The 25504-nt window shown below is 36.2% G+C and overlaps 1 protein-coding gene across 1 annotated transcript in view; it reads right to left on the minus strand.

Moving 5' to 3' along the window:
• Positions 1–3131: 3131 nt before the first annotated feature.
• LOC101744805 (protein O-mannosyl-transferase TMTC2) overlaps positions 3132–25504 on the minus strand; it is a 117761-nt gene continuing 95388 nt past the window's right edge. The window contains exons 6-11 of the mRNA XM_004929444.5: positions 16004–16089; positions 14675–14937; positions 10111–10251; positions 9546–9630; positions 6879–7057; positions 3132–5396 (exon numbers count right to left, since the gene is read on the minus strand). Of these exons, the coding sequence (XP_004929501.1) occupies positions 5229–5396; positions 6879–7057; positions 9546–9630; positions 10111–10251; positions 14675–14937; positions 16004–16089 (922 nt within the window). The 3' untranslated portion in view covers positions 3132–5228. The remainder of the gene's footprint in view (positions 5397–6878; positions 7058–9545; positions 9631–10110; positions 10252–14674; positions 14938–16003; positions 16090–25504) is intronic.

Genomic DNA, 25504 nt, shown 5'->3' on the forward strand with positions numbered 1-25504 from the left:
CAAAGTGTACCGATTAATAATAATCCAGTTAATTTAGTTTCTAGTGGACAAATATTAATAACCGAATAATTTATTTTTATTTGACTGTTTTCAAATATTTTGAGTGATTATTTTTTGATTTTTTACTGTGAACAAATAGTGTTTGGTTTCCGATTATGTGTTTTTTTTTTCTTTTTCATTAAAACTGCTTATTTCTGCCCCTATTTATGTTGTTTTATTCTGTTTTTTCTTACTATGTTTAAAAAATTGCATTTAGTTCCTACTCAGTAAATTCAGACCTAAATGAAAACAAAGCAAGTGATCTTACTAAGTCTATTAATTTGCGTTTATCCCCACTCATTATATTTTAGAATTAGATGAAAACAAAGCAAGTGATCTTACTAGGTTTTGAAATTGTCACACTCAAAAAGTTTGATCTAAGAAAACAATCTTTTTATTAGTAACTGCTCCTCTACGCACATCTTTTGTGATAGACGCATGAAATCTACTTTTTTATAAAGCCTGTTATGCACCTCAAATTTTGCAATCACTCTCAAGAAGGTACGACTAATATTATTGAAACGGCACGCTGTCAAAGATATGAAATTGTTTTTCGGCTCTCCTGTAAAATTTAGTTTTATGCAGATACTGGGTTTTGATATTTCACAGCCGATCTATCGTTAGGGTTAACGTAAGGATCTAGTGCGTCGTTCTCAATGGCACTTTAAAAATAGTCGATTCATTTTTATTCGTATAGATAAACTAATTCATAGCCCACCTGATTGCAGGCAACCATAGATAATACAACAAACTAGGGAACTAAAATATTTTTTCTATTGTTTTTCAACAACGAAGCGCGCGTTATATTTGTCAGCGTTATTCCGAACAAAGTTGCAATGTAAACTCAAGCAATTAAAATTTGTTGGGGACGTGGAACTGAAATTATGCATGAAGTGAGAGCAGTAGCCAGTGGGTTTTCCGTCGACTATTAATATTAATGAACCTGTGACACGCCGTTCAGGCGGGCCCCTGCTTCTGTTTCTTTTGATTGTAAATTCAGTTTTGTTGACGTACTTGTTGCGTTTTGAATTTCTAATGTGTTCCAACTCTATGAGGGCGGACGCGAGGAGACTGTGAAATTATAAAAATTCTGTTTATCGCTGAGACAAAATTATTAAATGTGTAATCCGGGTTTTTTTTTTCGAAAGAATAAGAAGTTAGGTTAGTTTATCATTTATTTTATTTAAATAGGTACATATGTTAAGCAACAGTTAAACACAAAAAGGTACACGGTCAACAATGAATCGAAGTCTATTGAGTGCACTTTCAAATGTAGCAATAGCCAATTCTTATAAATCAATAAAATTACTTAAGTGAAGCCTGAAGTATGGACACATGTCGACTCACGTGATTAAATGACCCCCATGAATATCACGACAGTGCTTCAACATGTTTCAACATATAGACATGTTTTATCAACAATATTAGATTTTCATTCTAAAATTTATAAAATGTGATAATTTACACGGCAGATAAAACTTAGAGACTTTTACCATCCAGTTTTTAAGATATTTTAAAAGGCTATAATCTCTATATTAATACGTGAAGCAAAAACTTTGTACCCCTTTTTACGAAAATTGCGCGGTCGGAGAAGTATGAAATTTCCCACGCTTATAGCGAAGGAGTGCGGAATGTTATTTGTTTTTTTTTTTAATTGTGCATTAATAATATACTAAAGCAATTAAAAAAAACATTACACACACTACCATGTATTTGACACACATACATATATTATACTCTTTGCTTACTTACTGTCAAATTTTTATTATTGCTTAAAGTCTGCGGTGAAATTGAGAATAGGTTAATATTGTTTCCACATCTTTAATATTATTTATCTATAGTGTAGCCTTGGCGAAATCTGTTAAGAAGTGTGATAGTATTTGACAATAGAACCATAATAATAATGTTCAAACTTATAATTTCAATAAATTATAGACGAATTTCGACTACTGCGGGACCACGAGTCATGATAAAAACTACAACTTTCTATTGGATTCAACCAAAGCGCTCGATTCGGCTAAAAGGCCACGCGGCTCAAATATCATTTAGGCTTTAAACACGGCGCTTAGAGTGCAAAGTTATACTGTAGGATATTTAAAGGGTTGAAACCCACACGGGTTGGTAACACAATACTGTCTATTTTAGTCGCAGATTAGCAATCGTGTGGGGAAGTCGTAATTATTCTAATTCAGCAAAAGTTTCGACTTCATTTGGCGTGAGATAGTATTCAAGATGATGCGCTTGGTCGACTTACGTGGTCAATGACTGGCCACATAATGAATTCGGCTTTTATATTGATCAAAATTGATAACATCTCCTTCACATAACGTTTTGGGATTATTGTTTTTAAAATATCTTTGTAATTGGAAACCCGAAAGTGTCGTTCAGTGAAAACGCTAGCACTTTTAAAGCTTTGTTGAAATGCAGAGCTGCAAAAAGTGTACGAGTATTGAACTGATCTACTAAGGTGTTTAGATTTAAATCTTTGTGAATCTGAAATGTTGTCTTTCGTAATATCTATGAGCTTCGTGTTTCCAATTGTGAATAGTTTTAAAGCTGGTAGCTGACGTGTATTATAATAGTGTATTATGACGTACCTGGATCTTTCGATTTTCCGATACACATATATGTATGTACTGGTATATAATTTTACATACGTATAATGATTGTATAGTTAGTTATACGAGTATGTATAAATATCAAAACCTGTTTAAAGTGATTACCGGCGATTGTGTGAACTGCGATTTTGGAACGGCGAATTGTGAGCTAACTTGAACATCTACCTATTTCTACCGCTTAGTAGTCACAGCTTGAAGGCTGAAACAGCCATTACATAATACAATTGAGACTTTGATCTCATGTCTCAAGACGGGTGGCAACATTCACGTTGTGATATCTGTGGATCCCGGGTTGAAAACCAGCCCAAGGCTTCGTTTCATAGGGAATAAAACGAACACCGAGTAACACCAAGTAGGCAAATTTTTTATAACCGAATGTGTATTTTTAAATGCATAATTGAATTTAAATATTTCATTCGAACAAGCTCGGATATCGCTCGAGGAATGATAATTTGGAGGGAATAAATAATTAAATTCATAAAATATCGAAGCTTTTATTTACAAAATTATCAACATACAATAATTTATATCACTTTGGGAATTTGCAGGTTTACTTGCATAACGCGAACATACTTACCTATTTAACTATAAGTACTTAAACAAACAAAAATATTTACTTAAATACAATTCCATGATTTATTATTTAAAAAAAATGATTCAAACTTAATGTTTATTGGAAGTTGACATTGTATTCTTCTTGAGTGAAATGCTTCGGAAGTAATTGGTCTATATAATTTATTAAGGTAGATAATATATTGATAATATATTCGTTTATAAAATAGAGTTACTAAAACTTCAAATCGTTGCATGTTGAGGGTAAGATATAATAGCTCGTATTATTTAAATTTAAGGCTTCGTCAAACAGAACGCGTTATTAGCGCGCGTCATAGCGCGGCGTTAGTTTAGCGCTCTGACGCACGCTAAGTACGCGATCTGTTTGACGAAGCCTTTAAACATAGATTTTGTTTAACTGTATGCAAGCAATTCCATATAAGTAGTAGAATCCGATTTCATAGCTTTAGTCTACTCGGAATTTCACGGATTAATATCGAATGTATTTAATTTTATCTTCATTAAAGCATAATATTTGCGTTTATTGAAATATGTACATAGGTATTAAACTGGTATATATTTTTGTTGAAACACAATTTCTGAGTCCAAATATTTCAGCTTAATTGAATCGTAAAGATAATACTTGCAAGTGATTGTGTTTATTTTAGCAATGAAACCTCATTTGCATACTATCTACTTTTTTTTTTACAATTGATACTCATTTCATATCATGGCCCCACACCGTATAAACACAATCACATCAAACTATTATTAGTATATAAATAAATAAACATTTTGGCGTTTATTTTACATAATACAACTACAAAGCGTAATTTATATTTATTGTCACAGATGTGAGAAGAAAACAACAAAACTATTTTATACATAGAAAATAACATTTTTCATTACAAATGAATTACTTACGTTTACATTCATTTATTTACATTTTTTAACTTACAAAGACGTTACATAGATACATAAAAGTTGTAACAATGTTATTCATTATGACGTATCTACATAAATATATATAGATATGTTTTGTTATTTGTAAACATAAAGTTTTAAGCATGCTAATAATATCACAATGACTTGATAGATGATGAAGATTTAAACTATTAAATATTGGAGAAGAAAAACTTCTTTGAGTAATTTTGTACTCCGTTCTTCGTTACTTGTGTAATGAGTGTTAATTAAATGTTAATTAAACTGTAATATTTAAGGAAATTTAATTTTCTCACAACAACACCAAACTCATTTCGTTGCACGTCAAGGTTTTATTTCGATGCAGCGTGAAAGTTAGGAAATTATAGTTATGTATACGTAAATAGTCTTCAAAAGACAGTAAGTATTTATATAGATCATGTAGGAATATACTATACGAAAGAAGGAGAGTGTGTTAAATAGGACGGTAATCTACAAGAAAATTAGCAGATTCATTGACTTTGAAAATAGCACTGTTGTCGTTTTTGGGATATAATTTTTTTCTAAAACGTATTAGCCTCAACCGAATTACAATTTTATTTTCGCGAATGTTATAAGTAGCCTAAAGAATAGCACAACACAATAAATGAGCACTAGCCTTTATACCATTACCGTTTATTTCACTATAAAAACAGCATAATATTTTCTTATGGAAGACGAAATAAATTAATGAGGTGATTTTTTTTTTTAGTTTTATATTCACAGTACACAGTATCATAAAATCCAGCCATGTATAAAATCGTTATAATTTTAAAAATATATTAACATTAATCAATTTCTAGCTAAAACTGAACTTTTTTGTAAGGTTCCTTTTGAATTACATTAGAATTCGATTTAGCAACCATGAGTAATTTTAATGTAATAAAATCTAATAAAATATTTATCGATCGTAATTGAAACACGACTCCACAAAGGTCCTATGACCGATGACAGTTTTAGAGGCCTTCTTAACCACAAAACAATTCTAGTTTATTTTAACTGTCTATTAAAACAATTGATTTTACTAATTAGCTTGGCAATTGACATGACGTGTAAAAATTATTTCCTTCTTTGACTGTGCATGAGTGCTCTGACTCTCTTTAAATTGGTTGTAGTGATTTCATCATTTGGTTGTAGTTGTAACGCCCGTCTGTATGAGGTTGCGGCTGCCGTATATTTCCCGTTCAGATGCAAAATAGCACCCAAGTTCGAATGGTACTCGGCGTCCTGTTAACAAAATCTTCTTTAAAGAAAAAATCAGATCGTCTATTTACTCAGCTCTATACGTTTTTTTTTATGATTGAAAGATTACTGGTGGCCCGGAGGCCTTTCCAGCTTCACCAGGACAGGTGGGCGAGCAAAGGCTCAGCCAGGTGGGGTGGGATTTACTAACAACTGCCCGAGCGCCTCCGAAGGAGACCTAACAACTCAAGAGCAATTGCTTCGCGAATGAATCTACTACCGGATCGGAATCACGAGATCCACTGAGAAGATCCGGCGAGAAACTCAGCGGGCTGATGCATGGGTTAGGTTGCACGTCGACCTATTTGTCGAGTTCGGCGAGTACGGTTACCGGGGTTCCTCAGCCTGCTCCTAGTGTTAGAGCTGAAGGTATTTAATGTAAGAGTTATTGGATCTGATGGATCCGTAAGGACGTGTCTAGGGCGACGACGGTGACTTGCACCTGCGTGATCAGGATTCGGGGAGTAATCAGCGGCGGCAACGATAAGGCGATTATCATGACGCATAGCCTTATCGAAGTACCGTTCCGACACTGACTTCATGTGTTTGCGGATCGATTCGAGGCCCAGGTCGTCGTGTAGGTCGACGTTCCTCACGAACCACGGAGCCCCGACGGCTAACCTGCAAAAGCGGGATTGTAGGGATTGGAGGGTGTCTATGTGTGTGCGGGCCGCGTGAGCGAACACCACACTCGCGTAAGTCATGACGGGCCTTATGCAAGTTTTGTAAAGTGTCACCTTGTTCCTAACGGACATTTTACTCCGCTTACAGATCATGGGATAGAGTCTGCCGAGAATAAATGCGGCACGGTCACGGACTGTTTTATATGCGGGCGGAATGTCATGGATGCATCCAGGGGTGACTCCCAGGCACTTGACCTTCCTGGCCCTGGGTATAGGTTGGCCGAAGAGGGTGATCGGGGGTGTAGCTCTATTCCTGGCATAACTGATGTTTATGGGCGGCGATAACAACTCATTATCTAATGCTACGCCGGGCTGCTTTTATTTTTTTGCTTTAGACATCTACAACGTAAATGCCGCCACCCACTTTGAGATAAGAGTTCTAAGGTCTCAGTATAGTTACAACGGCTGCCCCACCCTTCAAATTGAAGCGCTTTATATGTCTGAACTTTTTATATAAACACAAAGCCTTATTCACACCTATAAGATACCTTTAAGATTAGATTAAAATTAGATAACATTATTTTAATTAACGTAACTTTAAACTAGGTAATATTTCTGAATTTAATTTACTGTTGGCACAGATCTCATTTGGTCTACTTTAGGCCTTCTTTAAGTGTGACCTTTTTTTTTAAATATGTCCAACAATATAGAATCATACAATCCATTACGCAGCATGTGAAGAAAAAGAATACTTCATAACCAATAATCCACTACAAAGAGTTTGTAACAGAAATAAATTATATTGTTAACGGGGTTGTTAATTAATTTTTTTTTCAGACCGTACCTCAGGATTTAACTGTACCGCCCGAGCGTACCAACGCTCCGCCGCCCTGCACCTTCGAGCGTCACGGAGCGCTCTGGCGGCCGCCGCAGCCCTCGCACCGCTGTCAGGCGACAGCTGCGCAGCCACGACCATCTGTTCCGCAGATTCGCGGAAGCGACGATGTGATCTCAGAAACATGCCTACCATGATAAGATAATCACATATGTACATGTATAACATCTTTGATTTAAATAAAATAAGTGGCGGCATTTAAGGTATTTCTACCGCGACACAATGTGCTATATAGAATTCGAATCACAAAGATTCAGATTCCAAAACGGGCTGTAGCATTCACATTACGGTGGAACCTGTTTTTGCAAAAATCATTTTCGCACCAATCTGTGTGTAGTTTCTATCTCTAAACTATGATTCTCAAATAAATTATTTAAAAAAAATCTAAAAATCAAATTGATAGCATAGATTATCTTAGAATAATAAGACTATGGTCTGTTGAGAATCCTGTCCGCTTGGTTAACCGCCAGCAATGCAACTAATATACGAATAATAACGATAAAATTTATCCTATTATCAGAGTATTTGTACCCCGTGGTATTAACAAACACGCCCGTAATATGAAAGTAATTAAGAGCCCTCTGCCTTTAAAAAATTAAGTGACGAATGCATTTTATCATATTGACAGCTTTTATAAAAGAGACGTGTGTTTTGGTGGCTAGCTTGAATGTTCTCGTATTTTCTTCCGTAGTTACAACAACATTCAATGTCGACTTACACCTTAGTCGTCCGTGACCACGCAAAACTATTTCAAAACGTCGGATAAAATTGCAATGGATATAAAACGTGAGATTTAACCATAAAATCAGTTTTAATTTGTATGTTATCAGTAAAAAGCCATATTGCAAGAAAAAAAAAGTTCGTTGGACATTTGTAGTAGCATCATGTAAACATGAAATCATCATTAAATTACTATTGCTAACATTTTAATAACCAATAAATTATTAAAATGTTAGCAAAATCTCATCACCGCCAAATCTACTCTACGGACAGAGACATGAAAATTCAATTTACAAAGGAAATTTTTGTCTACAATTGAAGTAAATATCAAAAGAACCGTTTTTTTTTGTTTCGTCTTTCTTAAAGTATAGATAAAATTACCTTTTTTCTTTCTTAATTTTAATCTTGAGATTTGTCTTTGGCCTATTCAATTCGTAATGTTTAATAATCATTTTATCATTATGCTCAAAACTAAATAAGTAACTGTTGAAAATAATAATTGTTAGTATTCACGAAATTAATTTATTTAGTCAAGTATTTTTTTTTTGTGAATAATTTATAATTTTGCATTACAAAAAATTGAGGACAAAAAATTCTGGGAATTTTACTTCGAAGATTATTTAGACGAAATTGCTCTCACGGCCGAGCGCTATAACCGTGTCTTTCGTGCCTGACATGATCAAGACTGGCACTGGTATGGTATGTTTGTCACCATTCTTGATTTTTAATTAATCATTCGTAGTTTTCGAGGATTTTTTTCACGAGTACACATTTTGACTTTGACCATTTTTACTTAAACATATGAGATGCCCCCACTCCATTATACTGTACATATATATAATTTTCTTGCGCTTTATCCGAGATTCCCTGATAGCTTTTTAGCTGAATGAGGTAGGATTGTGGAACTTATTTTTGTGGTTTCACAATAAGCCTTAACACTATGAAAAATCTATTACATGACAGGTACGACATGTCCTTCTTCAAACGAGGCTTGTGGAGAGTATTAAGCGGTAGGCAGCGGCTTGGCTCTGCCCCTGGCATTGCTGAAGTCCATGGGCGACGGTAACCACTCACCATCAGGTGGGCCGTATGCTCGTCTGCCTACAAAGGCAATAAAAAAAAAATGTACTGGAGCCTATAGAAAACACAACAAGAAAGTCGCGACGCACCCCCAGCTTTAGGTCGAAGAATCCAATATATTGTATAATGGCCAATTTATCGTTCAAACTAGAACATCCGACTGTCTCGTGGCAGAAACAGGCAGATTGATGGTACATGGCCATATGGGGTTATAATATGCCACTAGTAAATACGCCCAACCGTTGTACATTTTACTAGGGCATATACTATAATGTAGGGCATATACTACACGTATATAATATTGGTACGTATATATTATTTATTTCTGTACGTGACTTGTTTGGCTGTCGTAAAATCAATGTTCTAGTTACGCAAGTAGTGGCTAACTTACTGAAAACCTTTTTATACTTAGAATCATTATTGTAGAAAATGTCTGGAAAGTTTATTGGAAAATTGTTCTTCATATTTTGCTGATACAATTACTTATGTGAAGTTTCTACTTTGCTTCTAAAAGTAAATGAAATATCAAAGATTATGAGTTGAAAAACTCATGTATTCGTTTTGGAATTGTCTCAATACTTAAATAAGTAAACAATAATGAACGAACATTATTTAAAAAGCTATTCGAGTTCTAAAACAAAAAGTCTCGTTACACATATTTTATACAACAAGGGCGTTAGCGGAGATAAAATTGAAATCCCAGGAATTTTCGATTTCAGAGAATGAATAATTATTTTTTATTTATTTCCCAGACGTCTGGTAAATAATAAATCGGCGAGCGCGTAAAGTACTCAAAAAGAGTCTATAATATCTTACCAAATTGATCTCTTATAGAAGGATCTTGAGGTGCTAACAGCAGCGCCTTTTTGAACCACAGCTCGGCTTCCATACTTCTACTCGTCTGTAACATTGCGTGACGTCAGTTATGTGTACATTTTAATTTCATACATCATGTATATTTGAAGCAATATACACAAATATCTACTAGTTTTATTGGTGGCAAGTAGCAAGGTAGCAAGCTTTACTTGAGCGTTTAATGAAGCCAATAAAAATCCTATATTGAACGACCACATACAAAAGTAAGTTCGAAAGATGATGAAATGATGATTAGTGAAGTTAATGATGAAATTTGTGACCATCATTCATCCTAAAGCAACGTTCCTCTAATCGATAAAGCGCATTACCACCCCTCACCGGTAGGTGACGCCGTCGTGTCTATTTCTGATCTCAAGCTCATCTCGACTCTGGTTTGATGAGGAGGAAAGCTCTTACACTATTCAATTAAGATTTTGACCTTAGGTCCTAAAGTGTCTGTGGCTTTAATTTTTATTTCGCAAGCTGACAGTAGAGCGTTTAATTAGTGTATGTATGAATTACTTACGTTTCTCGCAAGTATTTGTGCAAGTGTGACATGTGTCCGTACGTCTTGAGGTGCTATGGCCAAGGCTGAAAGAATGCTGTTTTCCGCCAGCGGCCACTGTTGAAGTTGCACGTATATTTCACTCGCCATAGATAGCACGTTCTGAAATAAAAAAATCATTATAGGTAATGTTTTATTAAACGTTGTTGATGAACGGGTCAACTTAATCGTCCATAATATTGACAGCACTTAGCAATCAGTAACAAGCCGTATTTCAAGAACTTAAGTGTGCTCAGCCTGTCCATTCTGAAATCTATGATATAAACTACATACGTGCGCTGTGCCACGATAGCGTAATAAAACCGTTTTCTAGTAATACCACTAGTAGATAATACACTTCGATCGGTCTTCGAAATTTAATAATATCAATTCATTTCAATTCAACAATATACCTAATGGAAGGTTTTTACGTTTAAAGTTTCTTGTGAGGGCACAAATGAGAGTGCAGAAAAGAAACTTTTCTTCCAAAATGTACATATAGCTTCAATTAATTCCCACAATTGTGAAACACTTTTTTTTTTTTTTTTTTTTTTTATGATTGAAAGTTTACTGGTGGCCCGAAGGCCTTTCCAGTTTCACCAGGACAGGTGGGCGAGCAAAGGCTCAGCCAAGAGGGGCGGGATTTGCTAACAACTGCCCGAGCGCCTCCGAAGGAGACCTAACAACTCAAGAGCAATTGTTTCGCGAATGAATCTACTACCGGATCGGAATCGCGACCCGCTGAGAAGATCCGGCGAGAAACTCAGCGGGCTGATGCATGGGTTAGGTTGCACGTCGACCTCTTTGTCGAGTTCGACGAATACGGTTACCGGGGTCCCTAAGCCTGCTCCTAGTATTAGAGCTGAAGGCATCTAATGCAAAGGTTATTGGATCTGATGGATCCGTAAGGACGTGTCTAGGGCGTCGACGGTGACTGGCTCCCGCATGATCAGGATTCGGGGAGTAGTCAGCGGCGGCAACGATAAGGCGATTATCATGACGCATAGCCTTATCGAAGTATCGTTCCGACGCTGACTTCATGTATTTCCGAATTGATTCGAGGCCCAGGTCGTCGTGTAGGTCAACGTTCCTCACGAACCACGGAGCCCCGACAGCTAACCTGCAAAAGCGGGATTGTAGAGATTGGAGGGTGTCTATGTGTGTGCGGGCCGCGTGAGCGAACACCACACTCGCGTAAGTCATGACGGGCCTTATGCAAGTTTTGTAAAGTGTCACCTTGTTCCGAAGGGACATTTTACTCCGCTTACAGATCATGGGGTAGAGTCTACCGAGAATAAACGCGGCACGGTCACGGACTGATTTTATATGCGGGCGGAATGTCATCGATGCATCCAGGGTAACGCCCAGGTACTTGACCTTCCTAGCCCAGGGTATGGGTTGTCTAAAGAGAGTAATCGGGGGTGTGAGATTCCTCCTCCTAATCCGGGAGGAAATCCGTGTGGAGCTTCCCCTCTGAAATAGCACCGCAGTACTTTTCGCTGGGTTGATGTCTATGCGCCATTTTTGGAACCACTGTCCTAGGGCTAGGGCTGCGCTCTGAAGCTTCTTCGCGATTAGGGACTTATTTCTACTAGAATAGTAAACAGTCGTGTCGTCGGCGAATAAAGCTAAATGGGTCGGCGGCGACCGGGGAATATCGTTGACGAATAAGCTAAATAGGAGGGGTGAGAGGACAGAGCCTTGCGGGACTCCAGCTGTGAGAGGTCGTGGGGAGGAGCGGGTTCCCTCGACTCGATATCGAAAAGTTGTGAAACACACAAACATGCGCGATATATGAACAACATTAGGAGTGTCGCGTAGCCTTGTGAACGAAGATCTTCAGCTTGAACCAGGATTCCTCAGGTACTTCTTATTATTTATTCTGGTTTATGGTTATTCTAATTATCTTTTCATCAATAAATATTTAATTAAATATATTAATTGATTTTGTTATAATTTCTCAATTGGCGAATAGATAGGTAATTTTCGTAATATCGGAAAATTTCTACTTTTATAAATTAATTTACGAAAATGAACGGAGCATGAATGAGTGGCGATATAGATAGATTATATTATGATATATTTGGTCTGGAGCTAAGGAGGAAACAAGGAAAACGTTTTTATGAACTAAGCGCAACCCGGGTTTGTTCTTAGACTTGGTTCACCAGGGCGAGTGTGAAATATCAAACTATTATGATAGGCGGGCGGATAATACGACAGGTTTGTGCGAATTAAAGCGCATGATTTTTAAATCGGGCCCAGGCAGCGAGCTACCCCGCGGCAACAAACTAGTTAAGTTTTCGACTATTGAAGTCACTGGACTTATGCTCTTCCAACGTTTCATGGTATAATGACGTTGAATACGATTAAAGTATGAGTTGTTGTAATTCAACATAAACCAGCTAAATTGTAGTTTCCCTAATATTTATGCCTAAGTTGTCCTTTTTTGTATAGATTTCTTGGATAATCCTTTCCTAATGTCGAAAATTCTTTTTATTCTACGATTCGGTTGATAGAAAATAAATCTGTTGAATTAACTATAATTAATTATTTATTGAATCTAATTTGCTATACGGCCACAACGCTTGCTAGGGGTGTCGTGTCGACTTAGATTAGCACCGCTCCATCTATTTACTTAGATAACATAAGTCAACAGCTCATAATTCAATATATTAAAATTTTGCTGTCGTATAAAAATATAAATATGGTTACGCCTCACTCATCGTTCTCGCCACCGCTTGTTTCCGTAAACCCATACCTAACGTATAGTATTACACTTCAACCCAATATGGATGTGAACCAAACTACATAGATATATAATAATATATTGATATTAGTTGCTAAGCGTTCTATATGTTCAAAGCTACACCACACACAGAGACACGCCGAATATACTATAGCTATTTACTATTACTAACTGCTAAATCATGTACAGTACATTGATTTACGTATACGAACTATCAACACTGGCCGGTATTGGACGATTGAAATACTTTTTGTGGGACAATTTCAGGTTTAAGTATTTCATGTCTTTCCTGGTATAGATGACCTTTATTTTACCTAGACCTAGAAAATTATTAAAGGGGCCATATCTCAGCCTATATATACCAAAATACTCTTGATTGCTGCCCATCTTGAGATATCTGGTCGAAATATCAATTTGTTATGAAATTACGGCCTTATCTTCCTTCAAACCGGAATATATAAATTTAACCGATTTTTTCTTGCGCGCTGTAAGGCGTTTGTGTAAAATTTTTAGGTCTACATAAATACTTGAAAAGTTGACACTGCCTGTTGGATTTTGTCATATTGTAGCTCAGCATCGCCTTAAGATAAATTTCGACATTTTGTACAGATACAAATTTATAGGTAAAATTTCGGTCACTATTTTATATTACCATTATTGTATACGTTCATTGTATTTTACGTAATACATAAAATAGATTTGATCGATATTTTTCGAATTGAAATTTAATATCGCTTGCACATAGTGCCAGCAAACAAATCAGCCTATTAAACCCTGTAGAAACAAAACGCATAATATTCATAGTAGTCGAGAAGCATCATTGCGGAGGTTTTTCAGTATTTTTTCCCTCGAAAATATTAGAATATTTATCTTATTCCTGTGTTACACAAACATATTCCGAAGTGCCGTGCGAGAATATTTTCTTTAAATTATAGCTTCATAATTTTCCTTTTTTTATTTTTATTTTTACAAAGAATATTACAAATATTATTAATTAAAATTAATAATATTTGTAAAGTCCTTATTATTCTTTAGTATCAATTTACTTATGTGGTTTTAACTAGCTCATTATGAAAAATCAATACATCCTGTTACCTGTTTCATTTCTATTACAAGTAATGCTGAAGATCGAATCACGATACCTATAGTCAAGTAATGACGTCATCAGACGCAATATCAACAGTAACTAGACTACGGACATTCCGGCTGATGTTTTAAACACATTCGCTATTTTTTTATTCACATCAGCTTTAGTGAGACCATACCAACCTATAGACAAATTATAAGAAAAGCCATATAATTCCACTGCCTAAATTAATTATTGTTCAGTCATCAAAATTTCTGTGAATTCAAGTCCAAATTTTTTCGTTTACTTTACGATTTATATTCTTTAATGTCAATTATCTTTAAGACTGTCTGTTCTCTACTCATATAATTATAAATTTCATTAAAATATACCTCGAGATTAATAACGCTTAATGTTAGAGCCGAAATCGGTTTTACAGTTTTAGCAATCTTACTATTTTAATTAATTAGTTAATTCTATAAAATTATGTAATTAAAATAGTAAGATTGCTAAAACTGTACAGAAATCTCATTATAGGCGAACAATGTTCTTGACATTAAATGATGTACGATATTATAGTTCTAAAAGTATCTTAAGCGAAACGTACACACTTCAGTGTCCTTAATTAGGCTTAGTCAATAATTCCGTAACTAATGCACAAGCCATAATCAAGAAACTTAATAAAAAAATGTGTAGTGTGCGATTTCACAGAGAAAAATGGATAATCAGCTCACATGTCGGGTCCATCCAACGATAGGAGTGTTGCTGTCTGGTAATATTTGCAGGGCGTCTTTGTACGCTGACAGCGCTTTATGCCAATGTCCCCGCTGCGAGTGTAAAGCTGCTAGTTGCACCAACGCAGAGACACGTGCGGCTTCGTGTTCGCGTCGATCTCTCACCCGGATACCGTCCGCGCGCGACCCAGCGCGTAACGCACTCGCCGCCTCAGCTAACCGCCCGTCCGCCATTAGCGAAGTTCCCAAATTCACGTATGCCACTAAAATAGTTAATCTGTCTTTATTTTTTTATTGCTTTAATGAGTGGCCGAGCTCACAGCCCACCCGGTGTTAAGTAGTTACTGGAGCCCATAGACATCTACAACGTAAATGTGCCACCCATCTTGAGATATAAGTTCTAAGGTCTCAGTATAGTTATAACGGCTGCTCCACCCTTCAAACCGAAACGCAGTACTGCTTCACGGCAGAAATAGGCGGCGTGGTCCTACCACTAGTAATTACGCAAATTATAATTTTTCGGGTTTGATTTTTATTACACGATGTTATTTATTCCTTCACCGTGGAAGTCAATCGTGAACATTTGTCAAGTACGTATTTCATTATAAAAATTGGTACCCGCCTACGGGATTCGGACACCGTTGCATCGTTAGATACGAATTCACCGGACGTCTTATCCTTTAAGCCACGACGACGACAAAATCTAGCAATCTAACATCTAAAAATCTAGCAATACAATTGCTACATGGCTAGTGACTGAGGATAAATAAAATAGGCAGAGATTGACTGTTTTATTATTTTACAGTCGTTATGTTATGAAAATGGCAAAATAATTAAATTTTATTGAAATTTTTTTTACCGAAACGTATTTTATTCTTGATTTTTAATTTAATGGATGAACGAGCTTATGCACTACTTAATGCTAGGTGGTTTCTGGAGCCCATAAACATCTCAAGGAGGAAGCCTAGAGGTTGCAATCTCAATCGGATTTGCATCGATTTGCGGCTCATGATAATGGGACCTATGGGCTTCTAATACAACTTATACAAAAATTAAAAACGGAAAAAAACATATTTTTTTCTTAAATAAGATAGAGTGGACTCATTATTAAAGCAAATCAAAACTTAAAGACGGTAACTGTAAATTTATGTATAATATTTTAGTTTAATCTTATTAATTACGTAGCAGCCCTGATTCTTACTACTATCTTGAAGTAATTGAATAAAATAATGTAATTAATTATACGTAGACCGTTAATAATGGCTATCACATAATTTTCAGAGAAGACTTTTGTAATTTTTAATAATTAAATTTATCTCGGCAACTTACGAGCCATTGAAGGTCGAAAGTAAATTGCTCTCTCAAAACTTTTGATAGCTTCGCCGTACCTCCTTTGGTTCTGTAGTAAAATTCCCCTGAAACAAAGAAAACAGCGTTGTTATTATGTTTTATTCGAAATAAATATAATACGTAATTCGTAACAATTCCCAATAAAAATAGTATCAATTAGAGTAGTTATCGATCACATATTTCATTTCCGGAAAACGCTTGGAATTCTGCTTTTATCAATCCGTGGCAACAATCCGTAGCTTATTTTTATATCACTCTAATTGAGCGATATAAAAATAAGCTTTATTCTCACTTCTAATTTAATGAAGCTAATAAAAAATTTCTGGAAGATTAAATCAAGACTTTGGTAGCTCTAAATCAGTACTTCAATTCTAATTCGAAGAGCTTAGTACTGGTGGTAGGACCATTGTGAGTTCGCGCGGGTAGGTACCACCACCCTGCCTATTTCTGCCGTGAAGCAATAACGCGTTTCGGTATGAAGGTGGGGCAGCCGTTGTAACTATACTGAGATGTTAGAACTTATATCTCAAGGTTGGCGGCGCATTTACGTTGTAGATGTCTATGGGCTCCAGTAACCGCTTAGCACCAAGTGGGCTGTGAGCTCGTCCAACCATCTAAGCAATAAAAAATAAAAGTTTGCCAATCGGTAACATAAAAATGAGCATGTTTGCAGAAATTTAACAAAAACCTTTTATAGCTGACCAAAAACAAACGATATAATACAGCCAACAGTTACGTCAATGGGCTTCGATATTGCACTGACCGATTTCGATTTCCTGCTAATCAGTCTCGAGCATTTTGCCGTTCCTAATTCATGGCCTGAATGTATACCGCAGAATTGAACCGACCATTAATGAATATTGGATCCAAATTACTTTAACATAGGGGATTGCATGGAATTTACGTTTTGTCCATATACACCCATACAACAGAATTTTTAGGGCATGCTGTTTGTTATTCAAAAATCGAATTTCTGTAGTCCATTGTTTTGTCGCATGTATAATATACATATGTAAATATAAAATCTTCTCTTTGATCGATTTTATAGCTCTTAATGAGTAAACAGGCCACTCAAGACCTACCTGGTCTGGCCAGACGTTGTGAAGTCGTTACAGGAGCTCCAAATGTAAATGTAAGGTTTTGAAGTCGTCGTGGTATAAGACGTCCGGTGCATTCGTATGTGGCGATGCACCGGTGTTCGAATCCCGCAGGCGGGTACCAATTTTTCTAATGAAATACGTACTCAGCAAATGTTCACGATTGACTTCCACGGTGAAGGAATAACATCGTGTAATAAAAACCAAACCCGCAAAATTGTAATTTGGGTAATCACTGGTGGTAGGATCTCTTGTGAGTCCGCACGGGTAGGTACCATCACCCCGCCTATTTCCGTGGTGAAGCAGTAATGCGTTTCGGTTCGAAGGGTGGGGTAGCCGTTGTAACTATACTGAGACCTTAGAACTTATATCTCGAGGTGGGTGGCGCATTTACGTTGTAGATGTCTATGGGCTCCAGTAACCACTTAACACCAGGTGGGCTGTGAGCTCGTCCATCCATCTAAGCAATAAAAAAAAAAAGGTCGGAGTTTGAAATTGTATTGTTTAACACCTGTTCTACAATTGAAATATGTTTATTACGTGGTTGAAATAAGTACGATGGTAGAACCAACTCATTCAAGGTCATCACTTGTCTTACTGACACAATTAGGTCTCGGTTGGAATATTTAAATATATATATATATCATTCGATATCTAGATGTAAAATTTTTTCGTGTATATTTCTGACGTAATATTAAATGTGAGAGGTTTATTCAATCCACATATATTATGTAGTTCATAAGCTAGGTTAGTTAAAAAAGGTGTGTATGAAATTAAAAAAAAAAAACAAATAGATAGGTACATGTGTAAATTAAATAAACGTACGAATTGCATGATTTATCAAAAATAAAACGGTAGGCGTATATATGTAAGTGCGGTAGTGCAATATTGTCCGCATGAATAATGCAGGTTCCGCAACGAGGCTGTGCTCGGGACCGACGAACACTAATGAGAACCATCCAACCCTGCCGGCCATTATACCTCCTCTTCGCAAGCAATAATTTGTTACTAATTCCCTTCTAATTGTTGCAACGTTCTTGCTCCTCGCAAAATAATGAGGTTTTTTTATTTTTATTTCTACGCAAAATTCAGACTTCGTAAATAAACGGTTCTGTAATATTTTTCCGCCTTCTTGCGTCATTCTCCTCATTACCAAGGGTCGTGACTCCCTCGCTGCATCAATCTCTGTTGTACGTTTGTTCTCCATCTGCTGCGATCCTTGGCCTCGTAGAGGGCATCGTGGAGCTTGATGTCTAGACAAGACCGAATTTGGTCCGAGCATCTCGTGGGACTGCGTCCTCTGGAACGCTTGTCCTCTATCTTGCTCGTCACCATCAACTGCTCAAGATTGTGTCCCTCCTTTCAATGTGTTCGAATGTAGTATTACACTTGCCTTAAGTTAGAAATTAACTTAGAACGAAATATTGTAAATTATAAATATTTTAATTTGTGCTTCACACTCGATAAATCTATCAAAAGCTCTTCATTCATAAAACAACACGAAGCCGAAAATGATTCGATTAGTATTCTTCGTCAACGGCTCTGAAGTTGTGTTTATGCTGTTACTAGTTTCTATTAGTGACGGTGATCACTTATAAAAAAAAGATTTTCTTTTCTATGAGTTCTTATAATCATCACCAAATTTACTATGCATTTCATGTTGATAAAATATTTTTTTTTTTTGTTTTTGTTTGAATAAAAACAGTATAATCAGTGTAGTGTTTTTATGAGCTCTAATTGCCGCTCGACATCCGGCCCACCTGATGTAGATGAAAGACCTATTTACATCAGCGGCGAATATAATTTTATTCGTTTTCTATTTAAAATCATAGCTCACTTTAAAAGTTTTAAGTGGCTCACTCCAAGTGGCACACAGCTCCAGCTCACTTATTATGTACTTTAATTTTCGTATTTTTTCCGATTCGAAACGATATAAATTTTTTTTATTTAATTCATTTATAAGAGTGAGCGAAGAAATGGTATATGATGGAAGAGTATGGAAGGAGAAAACATGTTGCGCCGACCCCAGGTAACTGGGAGAAGGGCAGGATAATAATAATAATAATAATAATATATTACAAGACGAGCGAACAAGCTGATGGAAATCAGGATGGCCACTTAACATCAGGATGTTATTAGACCCATTGACATCACAATGAGGATGCCACCACCAATCTTGCGATATGCCAATTCTCACTCGTGTAGCATTACGAATGTTCCAACCCTTCAAAACTACAATACAAGTTTGCTTCGTAAATATGTAGGTAGAACAACCTATCTGGGTGTGCCTACAGTATACCCATCCACTATTAATTACACAACTTATGGCTATTGCGGGTTTTTTAATTATTATTATAGATGATGTTATTACTTCGTTGTGAAAGCCTTTCTTGAACATGTGTTAAATAGAAATATTCGTACTTGTCTGATTTAATATCAACATAATCGAATCATACGATACAATTGTGCCAAGCGTATTTTCCTTTATATTTTCCTATACAACGTTTTGTATATAATAATATTATATACAATATAATAATTTACTAATATATTATTTATTTATTCGTCTAATACATTATCCAATGTTTGCCGGACATGGTTAGATAAGCCAAGAGCACATGTGTCATCGGATCATTTCGGACATGTGCAAAAGTATTAAATTATGGGATTCCCAGAACAATTTCGCTTTAAGGCCATAAATTATGATAAGCCCCGCCAACGTTGCCGTTGCATGAATTAATATGACGAAATGTTTGTTTAATTTGGCACGTTCGGGAAATATGGCAGCTTTGTCGGTCACCGTGCACCGTCGCCATAACTCACACGAATACGTTACAACCAACGAATTGCACATTTATTGAAATCTTGAATTCGATCGTGTTTAAAGCTCGGATTTGTTGTGAACATGATAAAAATGTTTGTGAGCATGATAAAAATACCTTTTTTATTCAATGCATAGGCAGACGAGCATGTAGCCCATCTGATGGTGGCTACTGATGTTTGTCATAAACATAAGCGACTTCAGACGCCTATAATCTCAGCTTACTACTAAGGAATCTTCTCAAAACTCATTTTAAGAAACCACAGTGCCGAGAAAGCTCCGCAAAAGAAAGCTCCCTCAAAGCCCAATTTTTTGCGTAGCATTATAAATAAATACGTAGCATTATTAAAAATCGGTGGTTCCATCACCAATATTTCGCACATAACAGATTTAATATATCAAACTTCAACTCCAGTACAAAGCTGCAAGGCTTTTCTGGTGCTGTGTCGACATTTGGCTTCTGTTGGGAACCCGTACATTTGGCGTGGCAACCAAATTAGAACACACGTATGCAGCACAATTAAAATAGAATGGTAGTACCCATCCGTTATGATCTGCCATCAACAAATGCCGGTTGGCGTTTGTGGTACGCTGACATCATATTTAGAAGCGATGCATCTTATTCGTGGATGAGCCTTTTTTACGACACTCAGGGGAGGAGAAAGCATGCTATTGTATGCATTTCGTGCATTTCTATGCATTTCGTGCTATCCTAAACCGAAAACTACACAGCCAATAACTATAAGTGTAACTATAAGTATAACTATAGTTATAAGCATAACTTTTTTTCCTACCTAAGCTGATAGCCTTGAGAGGCTATTTCAGCGTAACCTTAACTAGTACGTGAGCTCACGGGGCTCAAACCGGAGTGATGCTAATACTGACCCTATCAAGAGCAGTGCTTCGCAGAATCTACCACCGGATCGGAAACGCAACCCACTGAGAACATCCGGCGAGAAACTCAGTGGGCTGTGTCTATGGGTTAATTCGCTCGTCGAGCCCTTCGTCGCAAGCGACGGGTTCGACGAGGACGGTGACCGGATATAACTTACAAGTATAACTATAAGTATAACTTATAAGTAAAACTATAAGTTACTTATTGTCTACTTTACAACAACGCCTATTTCCTTACTTACAAAAGCAATGACGTCACGGAGTTTTCAATTCGTTTAATTATAAATTGTAGAGTAGTAGCGGCAGCGTGGTTTACTTAGCGCATGATATAAGTAATTTATACAATGAACGCCTATGAAATGAGTCGGATGCCTCAACCGAGGCGGGGTTTGTACAGTCACGCGATACTAACATTCCGCGATTTAACCGAGGTGACAAATTGTGAATTGAATTAATGTTTATAAGCGCGCTTTAATAATAACGCAACGCAAACTATTTTATGTCGTAAATTTATGGAGACAAAGACTCCTTCGGATTATTATTTTTCATTGTTTCCGCTTTCATTATTTGTGTTGGTATACTGGATTTCACGTTAATGGAATTTCTCAATTATCTACGATTCTATGACGTTTTTGAAGGTTCTTCTTCATCATTTGTTTCGACTGAAATTGAAATATTTTCAAAAATGTTGTTGTGTGTTTTGTTGTTTATTGTTGTGTTAATTCAATAGTATACTTTTTATTTCATTAGATGGACAGATGAGATCATGGCGCACCTGCTACTAGTGATACTAGACTAGTGGAAACAAATCCAATAAAGTGAATACTGCCATTCAGCAGGAGACGCGAGTACAACACCTCAATTCAAAATATTATAAGTAAGCCAGTAGTACCTACCGATGTAGACTCATCATATGTCCTTTTACTGTATATACCTAATACCTAACACATACCACACCTAATACCTAATACCATACTTAATATAAGACTCATTAAAAGAGTCTGCGAGAGTGGCAGCAATCTCTTTGTGTATATAATTTGGTTAAGGACTCGTGTTCACCTATTTACAATAAATAAACCATTAATCTAGCAGCAACTATTTTTTTTAATTTTAAATATTTTACCATCAGTACAGGCAATGTAAGCCTCTAAATCTTTAAATCCCACACATTTAACAAACACATACGTTCCTAAAAGCTCTTACATTTTGTTTTATATTTTAGAAATAAAAATCCCTGCAAATTTCCCCACAAAGGTTTAAAAGCTAAAAGCACGTTGTCTAGGCTTAATCTAATCCCCTTAGCTAAAGCAACCGTCTGTAAATCACTTATCCGTAGCAAAATGCTACAAAACTACACTTTTCCAGCTTAATCTTGAATACGTACAACAAAAAGCGAAACTTTACAAAGTAAAATGAAATTTCATTTCTCAGACGCTGAAAGTAAAAGTGATTTTACTTAATTCAGATTATATGAAAAATTGTTGTACCTACATCGTGCATAACAATGAAAATAATAATAAAAAATTCAAATCTCATGCAAGTACCAAGTTTTCTTGTGAAATACGTTTAAGATTCACACTTACGAATGAGACTGACGAATGACTTCACAATGAAGGAATTTCATAGACATACTCATATATAGACATAGACCTCAAGTCTCAAGATGGCCAGCGGCATTCACTCTGTGATGTCTATATAGGCCTTGGTAACCACTTAACACAAGATGGGCATTGAGCTCAAGTGAGCTGAGAAGGTTTTTCACTGGTGGTAGGACCTCTTGAGAGTCCGCACGGGTAGGTACCACCACCCCGCCTATTTCTGCCGTGAAGCAGTAATGCGTTTCGGTTCGAAGGGTGGGGCAGCCGTTGTACCTATACTGAGATCTTAGAACTTATATCTCGAGGTGGGTGGCGCATTTACGTTGTAGATGTCTATGGGCTCCAGTAACCACTTAACACCAGGTGGGCTGTGAGCTCGTCCATCCATCAAAGCAATAAAAAAAAAAAGGTAAGTAGAGACCAGAATTTGGGCTCTGTTTCATTAAAATCGCATGTGGCAAAAACACCTCTGTCTCTTTTGGAAATCACTCATACCGTTAGACGTAAGAAATTTCATACGAAATCCTATTTATTATTTATGAGAAAGTAATTTTAAGTCTATTAATGGTTAACGTTCAAACCACTGAACTGAATATTACGTATGGAAATTGTGTGAACCTTGGAAAAAATATAGGAAGTATTTTATGCCATTGCTGAGCACGTGTTTCTGCTACGACTTAGAGTGAACGCATGTGGGCGAAGTTGCCGGCGCGAAGGTATTTCGAGATATTTCGAAAAAAAAATTAGAAAAGCTTGTTCGAAATAAGCAGTAGTCAAAGCATGCGAATTGAAGATCCAAATTTTCACTTTTTTTCAAAGAAAACCTAATCCGTAAGTATATTAGCCGTATAGGCTTAACTTCTCAGCTTACTTGCGCTCACTCACAGTCCTCTTGATGTTAATACGAATTGAGATTTAAATCTGTTTACATTTTTTAAATAGACAGGTTAGATGCCCGTGTCGACTCACTATCTGGACATGTTAAATGCACTATATTATCGATGACGTCATAACCCGTTTTAGTTTTCATTATCATTAAAATAATTTAAAAATAGCCCCTATTTTTTAATTTAACTTTTTAAACTCGATTATTTTTAACGGATTCACAACGTTCTTGCTATTAAATATTAGTTAGCAGAGCTCTTTCATTAAAATACAATTATCTTCCCTGTTTCTCAACTTTTGATTTTAAATTGGCTCTTTCTAAAGAAGAAAAAAAAAGGTAATTCAAACATTCGTCTTCAGTAACTAAAAACCTTCGAAAAGTTTCATCATATTAATAAAGATCTTTTTCAACATTTCGTTTGAAGTTTCGCTATGTTTCTCAAACAGAAAAGTTTTAATTTTATGTATTACATTTTAAGAGACACTTTACGTATACTCTATATACATATGTATATAGACATGTAAATGTAATATACATTTATATGTAAGTGTATTATTGTGTTATAATATACTTAGTCTGGCCATAAATACTGTTACAATTAAAAATAAACAAATTATTACATTTGAATTTGGAATCTGTCATTTTTATATGATTGCTCATTGAGTTTTCTCATTTTGGCGCCAATACATTGTACAATATTTTGCGATATTAAAATGGAGCGGGGTGATAAAGAAAACCGAATCGCTGTGATTGCATTACACAAAGTAGGTATGGAGCCAAATGCAATTTTTAAAACTTTCCATACGCTTGGTATTAGTAAAATGTTTGTGTACCGGGCTATTAATAGGTGCAATGAGACTTCCTCTGTTTGTGACAGAAAAAGATCTGGCCGTCCACGTAGTGTTCGTACGAAAAAGGTGGTCAAAGCAATAAGGGAAAGAATTCGAAGAAATCCTTTCCGAAAGCAAAAGATTTTATCTCCGGAGATGAAGATAGCACCTAGAATCATGTCGCGTATTTTAAAAGATGACTTAGGACTTGCAGCCTATAAGAGACGTACTGGTCATTTCTTAACTGATAATTTAAAAGAGAATAGAGTGGTAAAATCGAAACAACTACTGAAGCGGTACGCAAAGGGAGGTCATAGAAAAATGAGAATTTTTTACAATTGAGCAACATTTTAACAAACAAAATGACCTTATTTATGCTCAAAGCTCTAAGGAAGCTTCCCAATTAGTCGACAGAGTGCAACGTGGGCACTATCCGACTTCAGTGTTGGTTTGGTGGGGTATTAGCTATGAAGGAGTGACTGGGCCATACTTTTGTAAAAAAGGTATCAAAACATCGGCACAAGTGTATCAATATACCATTCTTGAGAAGGTAGTGAAGCCCCTTAACAACACCATGTTCAATAATCAAGAATGGTCCTTCCAGCAAGACTCGGCGCCAGGTCATAAAGCTCGGTCTACGCTGTCTTGGTTGGAAACGAACGTTTCGGACTTCATCAGACTGAAGACTGGCCGTCGTCTAGTCCCGATCTTAATCCGCTGGATTATGATTTATGGTCAGTTTTAGAGAGTACGGCTTGTTCTAAACGCCATGATAATTTGGAGTCCCTAAAACAATCCATACGATTGGCAGTGAAAAATTTGCCCATGGAAAGAGTGCGTGCTTCTATTGATAACTGGCCTCAACGTTTAAAGGACTGTATTGCAGCCAATGGAGACCACTTCGAATAAGCTTTTTGTACTTTAAATTGTTTTATATTTATGTTTTAAACTAACACACTGTAAAAGTAATAAATGTTATTTGCAATAGATTTTTGTTTGTTTTCCTTTGTAACAGTATTTATGGCCAGACTAAGTATATAAGTTTTATTTGGTAATAAGTTATAGAGATAGCTGGGCATTTTGGCTTAAAAAGATTTCCAGGTTATAAAGGTTATTTTTTCAATGCAATTGAAATAGCGATCTCATTTAACGGCGACTTCAGGCAGACGACGTTATTATTCTGACTCAATTACCATTAAAATGCTCATACCAAAACCAGAAGCACAGCTAATCCGCTACCTACCCCTGCGGACTTTTTTCAAATCTCGTCCGAGGAAGTACTCTATAGTGCTCAAGTAACGCTATCGGGTAGTTCATTCCAGACCTGAATGATACGTGATAAAAATGATGTCTG

The sequence above is a fragment of the Bombyx mori genome, chromosome 12, assembly GCF_030269925.1.
Source record: "Bombyx mori chromosome 12, ASM3026992v2".
Taxonomy (NCBI): domain Eukaryota; kingdom Metazoa; phylum Arthropoda; class Insecta; order Lepidoptera; family Bombycidae; genus Bombyx; species Bombyx mori.